The sequence below is a fragment of the Thamnophis sirtalis genome, unplaced genomic scaffold, assembly GCF_051295495.1.
Source record: "Thamnophis sirtalis isolate CommonGarterSnake01/CBP01778 unplaced genomic scaffold, rThaSir2_p1.2 scaffold_3, whole genome shotgun sequence".
In the NCBI taxonomy this organism is placed as follows: domain Eukaryota; kingdom Metazoa; phylum Chordata; class Lepidosauria; order Squamata; family Natricidae; genus Thamnophis; species Thamnophis sirtalis.
The window spans coordinates 22,225,407-22,238,801 of NW_028261383.1; the positions used below are offsets into that span (position 1 = coordinate 22,225,407).

The window sequence follows — 13,395 nt, forward strand, 5'->3', positions numbered from 1 at the left end:
ATTTCCCCCCCTCCCAAGCTGAATGGGTCGATAAGTCCCACGTTAGGGCTCCTCAACTTTTACGTAAATTTGGATTTTATTCAATTTGTAGGCCGCCCTATTCCCCGAAAGGACTCAGGGTGGCTGAACAAAGCCAAGGGAGGGGAAATTACAAAAAGTAAGACAAAGACAATCAGACAATACAAACAGTTTAAAAGCAAAACAGACACAGCAAATTCTACTCTACCTACCACGACAAGCCATCGCCCAAATTGACTTTGACAGTTCCACTTTTTCTTGTTCCTGTTTTATGTTGTTTGTGTGTTGATCTGTTCTTTTTCTGCAGGGATGATTTCCTTTCCTGACGGAGTGCTGGATGTCAGCCTCTGTTTTGCTGCTTGCTTTCGGCTGCCATTGAAACAGGGAGGGGGAGGCATGGTATTTGGGTGAGGGGATTATTCTGTGCAGGAGTGACTGTAAAAAGGGAGTTGATCTCACCATCTACTGCGCATGTTGCAGATAGAGGAGTTGCCGCCAAGGCCAACTGTCCGGCATACCAACCTGATGATGATTTTTGAAGATGTCTCCCACATGACACCTATGGGGTGTTTGGATTGGACTATGGGATGGGGTTACCAAGGGGAGGGGGTTAGGTCACATATTGATATCTATGATTATGCGTGCTTTTGCCTCAGATCTTGCTTTGCCTAGCTGCTATCTACTCATGACCAAAAGTACTCTTAATTCTGCAAAATGGAGTTGAGTGGCTTCTTTCTTGGTTATTGAGGAAGGCCGCCGTGACACTAACTACCGACCCCCGCAAACCACCTCCTCATACAATTCTTCTGGCAGTTATTCCCCTGGCCTCCCGCTCTTCCTGTCTAAGAGCCTGGAGGAGAAAAATGGCATTTCTTCTTGCCCTTTGAAGTTCTTTCTTGCCTGAGGTTTGAGACCAATTAGTATACACTGTGTATGCTAATTCCACAAGTTCAGAGATCGCCTTTCCTGGGCCCCCCTCTGTCTTCTGTAATTTGGCCCCAATGTCATCTGCAGACTGACCAATGAAAATCATATCGACTCTGATTTTCTTCAGCCTCGGGGTCTAATTCTAATTGCCTAAAGGTTTGATAAATGCGTTATAGGCATTCCCCTGGATTTTCATCCTCTTTCAGTTGAATTTGATAGACCATCCCCAAGTTCTTAAATTTTGGGACCCTCTGTTTGGGTCCTAACCAGCGGTGGGTTTCAATTTTTTTACTACCTATTCCGTGGGCGTTGCTTGGTGGTCATGTGACTGGGTGGGCATGACCAACTTTTAAAATGTGGTGAAACTCACTTAACAACGCTCTTGTTGAGCAACCAAAATTTTGGGCTCAATTGTGGTCATAAGTACTCTTTTTTTCTTTCTTTCTTTTTTCTCCCACTCTCCCTCTTTCTTTCTTTCTTTCTTTCTTTCTTTATTTATTTATTTATTTTCTCTTTCTTTTTTTCTCTCTTTCTCTCTTTCTTTCTCTTTCCTTCTTTATTTTCTCTTTCTTTCTTTCGCTCTTTCTCTCTCTTTTCTCTTTCCCTTCCTTCCTTCCTTCCTTCCTTTTTCTTTCTCTTACTCTTTCTCTCTCTACTCTTTCTCTCTCACACTCATCCCTTCCAGTTATATTTGTAGATATATTCTATGAACTAAAATCAATCCACAACAAATCCTATGATCATGGCCATCTGTGTCCTACAAACCAACTCACAGAGCCCCCAATTCAGCCTCTTCCCGCTCTGGGGGTTAACCGAATATGGTTAGTCGTCTTTTTATCTCCTGCCGCGGTTCCTGCCTTTTTAGCAGAGTGGCAGAAGGCTAATTTTGAATGGCTTTTTTTCCTTTTGCCAAAGCCCGATTTCTCTGCTGCTCGGCAGGTGACCTGTTGGGTGTCAGATGGTGTCGGCCACGCCACGGAAGACATGCGTGTCACACCCACTCACATCAACACACACACCGTGCTTGCTGTGGTGTGAGGTGCATGTGTAAGGGGGCTGGATGGGACAGATCAGCTGGGAGGCTGGCAAAGAAGCCTCTGTTTCCCCACTGCTGCAGCTCCCAGAAGAAGGAGACAGGGATGCTGGCCAGCGCTTGCCCCCTCGCTGCTTTCCTGGCCAGCCACCCAGCTAAGCAGGGCAGGTGGGGCTGCAGCCACAGGGATGGTGGTGGTGAGCAGAAAGGGAAGCAAGCGCTGGCCAGCATCCCTGCCTCCTTCCTCCATGGGCACGGCCGGGGAGAAACCAGGGGAAAAGAGGGAGGAGAAGGCCGTCCCTAGCAGAAGCTCAGCTTTCTCCTCCTTCTCTCCCCGATTTCTCCCCACGGCGAGCAAGGCAACTGTGAAAAAGAACGAAGCGCGGGCGCTTCTTCCAACAGCCCAGGCCTCCGCTCTTCTTCCTTCCTGGGCTGTTTCTTTCTTTTGCCGGTATGGGGGCATGGCTAGCCCACATCCTGTTCGGTCCAGTCCGCCACATTTTCACTACCCCTTCTGGTGTACTGTACCATACTGGGAGTAACCCAACTCTGGATCACATGCTTCAAGATGTTGGGTGAAGAAGAAAAAGAGGGTTCCATCACAAAACCGCGTTTGACTAAAGCGCGCTCAACGAAACCGCGTAGCTGACGTCATCACAGCGCGACAACAGCGCGGAGAAAAAAGCACACTGTAAACGCTAAAGCTAAAATTAACCCCTAAACCTAAACCTAACCCCCCTAAACCTAATCCTAAACCTAACCCTAAACTTAACCCTTAACCTAACCCTAACCCTAACCCTTAACCTAACCCTAAACCTAACCTAAACCTAAACCTAACCCTTACCTTAACATGAATCGGCTTGCTTTCAAAGCGCTATTTAAAGCGCCCTTTTTTCTCCGCGGTCCCTGTTGTCGCCCTGCTGATGACGTCAGCGACGCAGTTTAATCGGGCGCGCTTTAGTGGAGCATGGTTTTGTCGTGCCACGGAAAAAGAGAGGAAGATGCTGAAAGTCCCTGGTTTTATGCCCTCTCTGGCCTTTGATCTTGGCTTGTATTCTGATTGGTTGTCACACTCCCATGGGGCCATGCAGGGGCAACTCTCTAGGGTGTGTTTTGAGTCCAGGTTTGGTTGAGCATTGCTTCTTCCCAGGTGCCCTGTGGTGAGATGGGTAACGGGTGAATACTATCATGCCTTAATCCCATCACCCTGGAGCTGAAGGGGGGAGATCTTTGTTATGTGGAGTAGCCTGGCTCAGGCATTTTGATGGCCCATTGACAAAGGTGGGGGCTATTAAGAGTGAGTCTGCTTCCTTCCCAAAAACATGTTTCTCCATTTCTTATCCACAGAAATGTAATATTCTCCCTTATCAATATTTTTATAGGAGAGGGGTGGGTTTTAACTTCCTATAGTTCCTAGCCACACTGACAATGCCCATATTTTTCCTTGTCAAAAGCTATTGAGGATTCTTACTCAATGCATTTTTTAAAATGAAACATTTTCCACTGTACATTTTTTTCTCAAATTGCCACCACCAAGAAGGTGCCACCATCTTTTATTTTGCTTCTGTGCATGGGCAGAGCAATTTTTATTGCTCTGTGCATGACCGTATAGCGCCCCCATGAGTGAACCTGCAGTAGTGACTGCTGGAACCCACCCCTGTCCCAACCCTTCTTGGCCATTGTCAGCATCCAGAACCTACTGGGGAGAGGAGGGGCATACAGGGGTGTTAAAACCAGGTGTGAAGCAGCAGTGGCTAGTGATGACTTTGATTGCAGTTACTTTGTGCTGAGTTTTCAATCCTGCATTAAACGCATCTCATGCCAAGAATTATGTCGCTTGCCGTTTTCTGATGTTGGAAGCTTGGAACATAACAGTAAGTCAGGGCTCCGTACTCCCCCTCTCCCCCCGATGTCTCCAGCTCTTTGCCTACTGGTTGCCTGCAGGGCATAAGAAGGCAGGGGACTATCATGTGAAATGCTGAGGGAACAGCAATGGATGCTGCTGCTGGAGCGGCGGAGGAACCATCCGCAGTGGCAATCCTTCCAGTGCAGGACGATAGGGCTTCCCAGTTGGATGTATGCCCCAAGGAGCGTGAAGCCCCCAAATATGTACAGCTGGCCAATGTGGCATCGGTCCAGAACACAGGGCAAGAGATGGGACCCACCGGAGAATGTGTGGCTTGGCAGCTGCTGGTTCAGCATTCTGCTACCGACACCGAAACTATCTGGCAGCTATTTGACGTGGTGGTGGAAGAGGTGCCTGTTTGAGGGTGGATGACGACGGGGAATGGAGTTATTCCACCACAGTTGGCTGTCAAAGAAAGGAGCTGCTTTGGAAGTGGTTTGGTGAGGCCAATTTTTGTGACGTTGGGTCCTGGCAGCAGGGGGAAATGGGGGAAGAGCCACACTGAGGGCCCTGTTGCAGTTAAGGCAACAGCAGGTGGGTCCACCGACCCAATTTTGCTTGGCCAGCCTGAAGCTCCGGCCGTCAGGGTTCCAAATAACATCCAAAATTAAATCAGAGTCCAAGGCAAAGTATTTCCCTAAGTTCCAATTTATTAAGAGAGTCATGTTGGCAAATTTGGGAAAACCTGAATCTGAGCTTTGGCTAGGTGATGGTCACGGCAGATCTCAGGAGACCCAACTGAGGGGACCGGGACCAGGACCCTCCTTGATGGAGTTCGGCAGAAGCCCTGGCCAAAACCAAGTTGAGGCAACAAGACTTGTGGATAGTGGATACCAATGGATGTCCCCTCGGCCAGCCCGCCCACTTCTGGCACCGCAGTGAGCAGTGTGCTCAAAAATGGGCCAAAAAACACTCTGTAAACAACCTGAAAAACAGCCCCAAAACAGCTTAGAAAAGGCCTAAAAACAGCCAAAAATGTCCCAAAATACAGCCTGACAACAGCCTCAAAGAGCCAAAAAATGGTGGTGGCAGAAGACGTGCCTGTCTGAGGGTGGATGACGACGGGGAATGGAGTTATTCTACAACGGTTGGCTGTCAAAGAATGGAGCTGTTTTGGAAGTGGTTTGGTAAGGCCACTTTTTGTGACGTTGGGTCCTGGCAGCATGGGGAGTTGGGGGAAGAGTCAACAGCAGGTGGGTCCACCCACCCAATTTTGCTTGGCCAGCCTGAAGCTCCGGCCGTCAGGGTTCCAAATAACATCCAAAATTAAATCAGAGTCCAAGGCAAAGTTTTTCTCTAAGTTCCAATTTATTAAGAGAGTCATGTTGGCACATTTGGGAAAACCTGAATCTGAGCTTTGGCTAGGTGATGGTCACTGCAGATCTCAGAAGACCCAACTGAGGGGACGAGGACCAGGACCCTCCTTGACGGAGTTCGGCAGAAGCCCAATGGATGTCCCTTCGGCCAGCGTGCCCACTTCTGGCATGGCAGTGAGCAGTGTGCCTAGTGGAGCTGACCAGATTCCATTGGGTCCAGGGTGGCCTCTGGGTAGAGGTGGGAATCATCAGGTTTGGATTGGTTCGGATTGGTTTGGGCAAACCAGTTATTAAAATTCTGCCCAGTTCGGTGAACTGGCTAATTCTACCACTGACTGGCCCCACCCCCACACCTTTTGGGCCTGAAAAACAGCTTGGAAATGTCCCCAAAACAGCCAAAAAAGTGTCAAAAAAATGGAAAACAACCCTCCCAGAAACAGCCTGAAAAATGGCCCAAAATAGCTCAAAACCATCCCCAGAAATTGTCTGAAAAACAGCTGAAAACAGGCCAAAAATGGGCCAAAAACCACCCTGGAAACAACCTGAAAAACAGCCCCAAAACAGCTCAGAAAAGGCCTAAAAACAGCCAAAAATATCCCAAAATTCAGCCTGACAACCATCTAGTGCCCTTGAGAATAAGTCAATCCACTCTTCTTTGTGTCAGATGCACAAGTACTGGAAGCTCATGTCCCTCGTAATGACCCTTTATCACCTTTGTTGCTCTTCTCTGCACACTTTCCGGGGTCTCAACCACTTTTTTGTATCATGGTGACCAGAACTGGACACAGTATTCTGAGTGTGGTATCATCAGCACCGTCTAAAGCAATTCTCTCTCTTCCTGTTGTCTTGACATTATACCTCTTTTGATGCAGCCTAGGACTGCATTGGCTTTTATTAGCAGCTGCAGCACAAAACTGACACAAGTGGTATTTGTCCACTTATCATGCACCCCCGGGATACATGGCTTGCCCTTTTGGAGATCTCCCAGACACAGACAGCATTTTTGGTGCACCCACAACTCCGTAACACAGGCTACAAAGTGTTAAGGTAGCAAAATAGAACAATTTGTCCAACTACCACACAACAGTGAACCAGAAGCAGCCACCATATTGACATGGAGGAAGTCATGGCAAAATGGCAGGTGCTTCCACAGGTCTATTGCATGGCCCTAGGGATATATGCTGAGCACAGTCAAAGTAATGGCTGTTTCATTGACACAGTCACATAGGCAAGAGATACATATCCAGCCCTCTTCCCCACATGAGGTTCAGAGATCTTCAAAAGGTATGGAGGAGGAAGAGGCTGTGACGCCTGGTAGGGGGGTGGGGGAGTCAGCCCTAAGTATTGCAGGCTTCTAGTAAAGTGAGGGCCCTGTGGGGGAGAGAAAGGCCTATAGGGACCATGTGGAGACTATGGTGGAAGGAAAGACCTGTGGGGGAGAGAAAGGCCTATGTGAACCATGTGGAGTCTCTATGGAGGAAGGAAAGACCTGTGAGGGATGGAGAGGCCTATGGGGACCATGTGGAGACTCTATTGTTGTCAAAAATTAAGGACTCAGACTTCGGGATGAAAAGAAGTAACTTTATTTGGTACCAAGGTTCCGAGCAAGATAGGCAAGACAGTCATTTGTACAACTGAACAAACTCCTTATGGAGACAAGCTTTCTTATATGTTCCTCAAAAACAGCCTAACACGGAAATACATTATGTCTGCGCTAATTGGTATGTTGTTGTTATTATGCAAGAAGCAGATAAACATCTTGTTTCCCCTTTTCAGGTTGGGATCACAGTTAACTTGCAGGAAGCGTCTAAGTTTCCAATAGTTTCTTTCCTGTGTGAGTCCTCTGGTGTGTCATCAGCCTGGATTTCTGACTGAAAGATTTCCCACAAACAAAACATTCAAAGGGTTTCTCTCCTGCGTGAGTCCTCTGGTGTTTCAGTAGGTTGGATTTTTCACTGAAACCTTTCCCACAAATAGGGCATTCGAAAGGTTTCTCTCCTGTGTGAGTCCTCTGGTGTTTCAGTAGGTTGGATTTTACACTGAAACCTTTCCCACAAATAGGGCATTCGAAAGGTTTCTCTCCTGTGTGAGTCCTCTGGTGTATCACTAGACTGTACATTTGACTGAAACCTTTCCCACAAACAGGACATTTGAAGGGTTTCTCTCCTGTGTGAGTCCTCTGGTGTTTCACCAGGCTGGAATTGTGGCTGAAACCTTTCCCACAAATAGGACATTCAAAAGGTTTCTCTCCTGTGTGAGTCCTCTGGTGTATCACTAGACCGTACATTTGACTGAAACCTTTCCCACAAACAAGACATTTGAAGGGTTTCTCTCCTGTGTGAGTCCTCTGGTGTTGTACGAGGTAGGAATTCTGATTGAAACCTCTCCCACAGATAGGACATTTGAAAGGTTTCTCTCCTGTGTGAGTCCCCTGGTGTATCACCAGGTTGCTTTTGTAACTGAAACCCTTCCCACAATCAGGACATTCAAAGGGTTCCTCTCCTGCGTGAGTCCTCTGGTGAGTCACCAGGTTGCCTTTGTAACTGAAACCTTTCCCACAATCAGGACATTCAAAGGGTTTCTCTCCTACGTGAGTCCTCTGGTGAATCACCAGGTTGCCTTTGTAACTGAAACCTTTCCCACAATCAGGACATTCAAAGGGTTTCTCTCCTGTGTGAGTCCTCTGGTGTCCCATCAGGATGGATTTTTCACTGAAACCTTTCCCACAAATAGGGCATTCGAAAGGTTTCTCTCCTGTGTGAGTCCTCTGGTGTTTCACCAAGCTGGAATTGTGGCTGAAACCTTTCCCACAAATAGGACATTCAAAAGGTTTCTCTCCTGTGTGAGTCCTCTGGTGTATCACTAGACCGTACATTTGACTGAAACCTTTCCCACAAACAGGACATTTGAAGGGTTTCTCTCCTGTGTGAGTCCTCTGGTGTTGTACGAGGTAGGAATTCTGATTGAAACCTCTCCCACAGATAGGACATTTGAAAGGTTTCTCTCCTGTGTGAGTCCCCTGGTGTATCACCAGGCTGGAATTATCACTAAAGCTTTTCCCACAGATAGGACATTCAAAGGGTTTCTCTCCTGTGTGAGTCCTCTGGTGTCTCATCAGGATGGATTTTTGAATGAAACCCTTCCCACAATCAGGACATTCAAAGGGTTTCTCTCCTGTGTGAGTCCTCTGGTGTATCATTAGATGGGAATTCTGACTGAAACCTTTCCCACAAACAGGACATTCAAAGGGTTTCTGTCCTGTGTGAGTCCTCTGGTGTCTCATCAGGTTGGTTTTGTAACTGAAACCTTTCCCACAATCAGGACATTCAAAGGGTTTCTCTCCTGTGTGAGTCCTCTGGTGTACCATCAGTTGGTAATTGTGATTTAAACTTTTCCCACACACAGGACACTCAAAGGGTTTCTCTCCTGTGTGAGTCCTCTGGTGTATCACTAGGTGGGAATGCGTGCTGAAACATTTCCCACAGTCAGGACATTCAAAGGGTTTCTCTCCTGTGTGAGTCCTCTGGTGTATCACTAGGTGGGAATTCTGTCTGAAACATTTCCCGCAATCAGAACATTCATATGATTTCTTTTTTGTGTGCATCCTCTAGTATATTACCAGGACGGTGTTGAGACTGAAACTTTCCCCACAGTCAGTGCATTCAAAGGGTTTCTCCCTGGTGGGAGTTCTCTAATGTATCACCAAGTTGCCATGCTCACTTCGTTGGGAACACATGTAGGGCTCCTCCCCTATGTGGGTCCTTCCATGAACCAACCAGAAGGAGCAGTTCTGACTAAAGCTTTGGCCACATTAGTATTGCTTTTCTCCAATGTGGATCGTTTCATGCACACTCAGTTGTGATGTGAAATACGCACTTTGTCCACAATAGCCACATCTATGGAGCTGCCAAAGGGCATCATGTGACTGTAAAACAGGGCAACAGTCATAAATGTGAGTTAGGTGCCAAGAATTCAAAAATAAATCATGTGACCATGGGGATGCTGCAATAGTCATAAGTGTGAAAAATGGTCATCAGTCAGGTTTTTCAGTGGCATTGTCACTTCGAATGGCTACTAAACATTTATAAACTGAGGACTACCTGTAATGTATCCTTGTGTTCTGCATACTCTACTTTTTCCAGTTCGAAATCTCCTCTTGATTACCTGCTGGGGAAGAAGGAGAATTTTGTGGGTTTCTGAAGGAGATAAAAATGTTTTGATTTCTGGCTTGATTGATTTTCCTTTTTAACGTTGTTTGTTATTCTCAGTTGTCCGGAGTTCTTTTATTGGCATCCTCTTTGCCTGTAAGAGTCAAAGAAATTGTTTATAAAATGGTTGCAGAAGATGTAAAAAAGAAAATGTATACATTAAAGGTAAAAAGGAAATATTCCATAATGCTAAATTAACCTTAGATTAATAATGATTTATTTGACACATTGAAGATTACGAAGATTCACATTTGCATTCAACCATGAAATCCTGTGGTTAACTTGGGCCAATACAAATTCTTAGAATAGCAATTATTGGATAGAATCGCTGTAATTAAGATGAATATAATATATAACAGAATAATAGCGTGGGAAGGGACTTTAGAGGCCTTCTAGTCCAACCCTCTGCTCTACCACTTCAGAAGTGGCTGTCAAATCTCTTTTTTGGAAGCCTCCAGTGATGGAGCACCCAAAACCTTTGAAGCTATTCCATTGTTTGATTGCTGTAATGGTTAGGAATTTTCTTTTCAGTTATAGGTTGCTTCTTTCTTTGGTTAGTTTCCATCCATCGTTTCTTTTGGTACTTTGGAAAATAAATGGACGTCTTTGTCTTCATAGGAGCCCCTCAAATATTGGAACACTGTTACCATGTCTCCTCTAGTCCTTCTCATTAGACTAGGCATGCCCAATTTCTATAACCATTCTTTGTAGGTTTTAACCTCCAGCACCCTAATTACCAAAAATACATTTTGTTTTAGACTTTACAAATACTTGTAAGTGATACTCCATTTAAACAATGGCAGATGGAGATCTCTGACTTTATATTACAAGGGATAAAACCAAGAATTAAATATAAATTATTCCAAGACGCTAAGGAAAGAGGAGGTTGGGTTTACAAGATTTGAAATTGTACTTTGATGCTTGTTTTGTTTGGCAAAAAGAGTGTGTGACTCTCCAAATTAAGAGGTTACATGAGCTAGAGGGCCATGAATTAAGATTTTGATGGCATTACTATTTATAGCATGATGTGGTTTGGGAATGCATTAAAAGCATTGAATTTTGGAAATATAAAGAAGAGCTTTTCATAATTTATGGTGGGCATGTCACAAAGCAAAGAAATGGAATAAGATACACATCTTAATAAATCTTAAAGACTATTAAAGTGAATATAAAATAAAACCAGGATTATTTTAGGCTTAATGGATAAAGAACTTTAAAAAAAATGAAACACAGTTGTTATATATGTTGATTGAGGCAGGAATACTTTGTGCACAAAAATGGAAGAATATTTTCATTCCCACAATGGACAAATGGCTGCAAAACCTGATAGAGTTAGCAGAGATGGGTAAATTGACTGCTTTGATTAAAGAAAACAACAGGAATAATTTGTTTGTACGTGGAAACTGCTTTTGGACTTTGATCTTGAGATAGAGAAAAAATATAGCTTGATTTTGGGTTCTGTAGATTAGATAAGTTTGTTGTTATAGAAGTGGCTAGTTTATATTATCTTATGAAAGTAAATAGTTGAGGTTTTATGTTAGCACCTTATTCTAGTGCACCAAAAGGAGTCAGAATTCAATGCTTTTCTTTTCCTTATCCCCTTAACCCTACACTTATCTCGCTCCCCCTTTTTCTCTCTTCTACCATTATTTTTATTTTTCTTTGCACTTCTATAGTTTATATTTTGATCAATTAATAATTTTTTTGTGAACAAAACCCCCTAATTATTAGCACTGCAAAGAGTTTCTGTGAAATATATCTGGAAGTGATGGGGATAGATTATACAATTGTAGATATATGCATTCAGAGAAAAATAGAAATAAACAAACCTAGAAACTTATATATTTGGAAAATCTATGTGTTTTCAGCCCAAAAAGTATTCCAGAATTGTTACAGCCAAACCTTTCAATACTTTCAGAGATGTGGGGGCCTTAACTGACGAAATGATGCCTAAAGCCTCTGCAAGATTTGAAACAACCGTTTTGCCCATGAAAGTCCTGAGATCAAAGTAAGGGCAGAAAATACTTTCCACAACTACTCTGTTGACATTCCCATTGAAGCAGTCCTCAATTACTGACTGCATTTGGTAGGTGTCACTAAGCAGCCTGATCGTGAAGCATGATGTCACCTGACAGTGCCAACTTGCATCTCTTCCTCTGCAGTTGTTGGTTGTTAAAGGCAATTTCACCGGAACCTGACTGGGAACTTCCTGCTGGCATCCCCACTGAGTTTGCTTGTCAAAAGCTAGTTGAGAAGCTCACAAATGGGGATCAGGAGTGTGGGATGCTGCAACCATCCTAAGTGTCAGTTGATTGAAAGAACCCAAATTGGTGCAACTCCTTTTCCTGCATATTCATAACCACAGGAACTGCTGACTTGTTCAGGTCACTGAAGAAGTGTTAGGAGGACCACAGATTTCTGGACCACGTCTGCAGCTGCTTTTACAGTGCCATAGTAAAAGGCACCGTAAAAGCCAACTAAAAAGGTCAATAGGACCTTTTTAGTTGAACCTGGTTAATACATGGATGGGGCACCAATAGGAAACATCCTGCTTGTTGGCTAGACGTGGAAGTAAAAAAATCCAAAAGACACAGTGGCAGATCAGTCCGATATTATTGCCAAGAAAACATAACAGGGTCCATAACAGAACAAAAGAGTTGAAATTGGAAATCTTCCAGTCTACAGAAGAGGAGGCCGAGGGGTGAAATGATAGCGGTCTTCCAATATCTGAGGGGCTGCCACAAAGAAGAGGGGCTCAACCTCTTCTCCAGAGCACCTGAAGGCAGAACAAGAAGCAATGGATGGAAACGAATCAGGCAGAGAAGCAACCGAGAAACAAGGAAACGTTTCCTGACTGTGAGAACAATTAACCGGTTTGCCTGCAGAAGTTGTGGATGCTCCACCACTGGAGGCTTTCAGGAAGAGACTGGACAGCCATGTGCCTGAAATGTAAAAGGTCTCCTGCTGGAGCTGTGGGCAGGACTAGATGACCTCAAAGATCACCCCCAACTGTTATTCCACATTCTATCTAGTTGCTTCTCTGCTTCCAGGCCGTGGAGGGAACCAAAGAGCCTGAGTTGCTCCCGGATTCTCCTCCCACCTGCCCTCAACTCACCTCCCAGCTGCTGCTTCGAGCCTCGGAAGAGCCTCTCTATACGCTCCTCTCCCCTCTCTTCCGTGAGTGTTTTGGATGAGGAAGTTCCTCTGTGCTCCTTTTTCTATCCTTTCTAGCAATAAAATACTCGATTGTTTTAACTCTTTTAAGGTCAATTGGAGGGCCCCCTATTGTACTGTTGGCTCTTCAGTCACAGATGCTGCCATCTCCTGATGGGAGGCTGAAAAACAGGCTTGTCCTATCTAACTATGCTATTGGCCAGATCCTCTCACTGATTATGTCCTAAGTCATGCTCAGATTCCTAGCAACCTATATTTGCAGCTAAGCCAAGTGAAATATAATAAGTAAAAAAACTGCTATCACACCACTCCGGTCTTTCTCTCTGTTACCCAATTCCTACAATTGTACCTTGTATGTTTTAATCTTCCAGTCCCCTACATGACTTTGTTCTTCTTCTCTTCACTCTTTCTACAGTCTAAATACTTTTGTATCCTGGTGACCAAAACTGGATGCAGGATTCAAAGTTTAGTCTTACTAATACAGTATAACACAGTACTCACACTCCATGTGACCTTTGTTACTATCCCTGTGATGCTGCAGACTAGGACTGAATTGTCTTTTTAGGTAATTACAGCACACTATAGGAGGTTAGCACCCAGCCCTCTCCGAGAAAAATGAAATATCCTAGGAAATATTGAAAAGGCAGAATATTATTTTTAGATTTGGTGAATGGATGAAGCAGACTCAGGCTTCAGCAAACAACAGTTCTTTATTAAGTGACAACTATGTACAATCCAGCAAACACTCTGTCTGGCAGCAGCCCTTTTATAGGGCTCTGTCAGACCCTTCGACCAATTAGATTCGAATACTTT

The 13,395-nt window shown here is 44.7% G+C and overlaps 1 protein-coding gene across 1 annotated transcript in view; it reads right to left on the bottom strand.

The window, feature by feature from the left end:
- LOC148047542 (uncharacterized) overlaps positions 1-12,580 on the bottom strand; it is a 37,086-nt gene extending 24,506 nt beyond the window's left edge. The window contains 2 exon segments of the mRNA XM_087708370.1: positions 7,031-9,502; positions 12,524-12,580. Coding sequence (XP_087564496.1) covers positions 7,031-8,804 — 1,774 coding nt within the window. The 5' untranslated portion in view covers positions 8,805-9,502; positions 12,524-12,580.
- Positions 12,581-13,395: the final 815 nt, after the last annotated feature.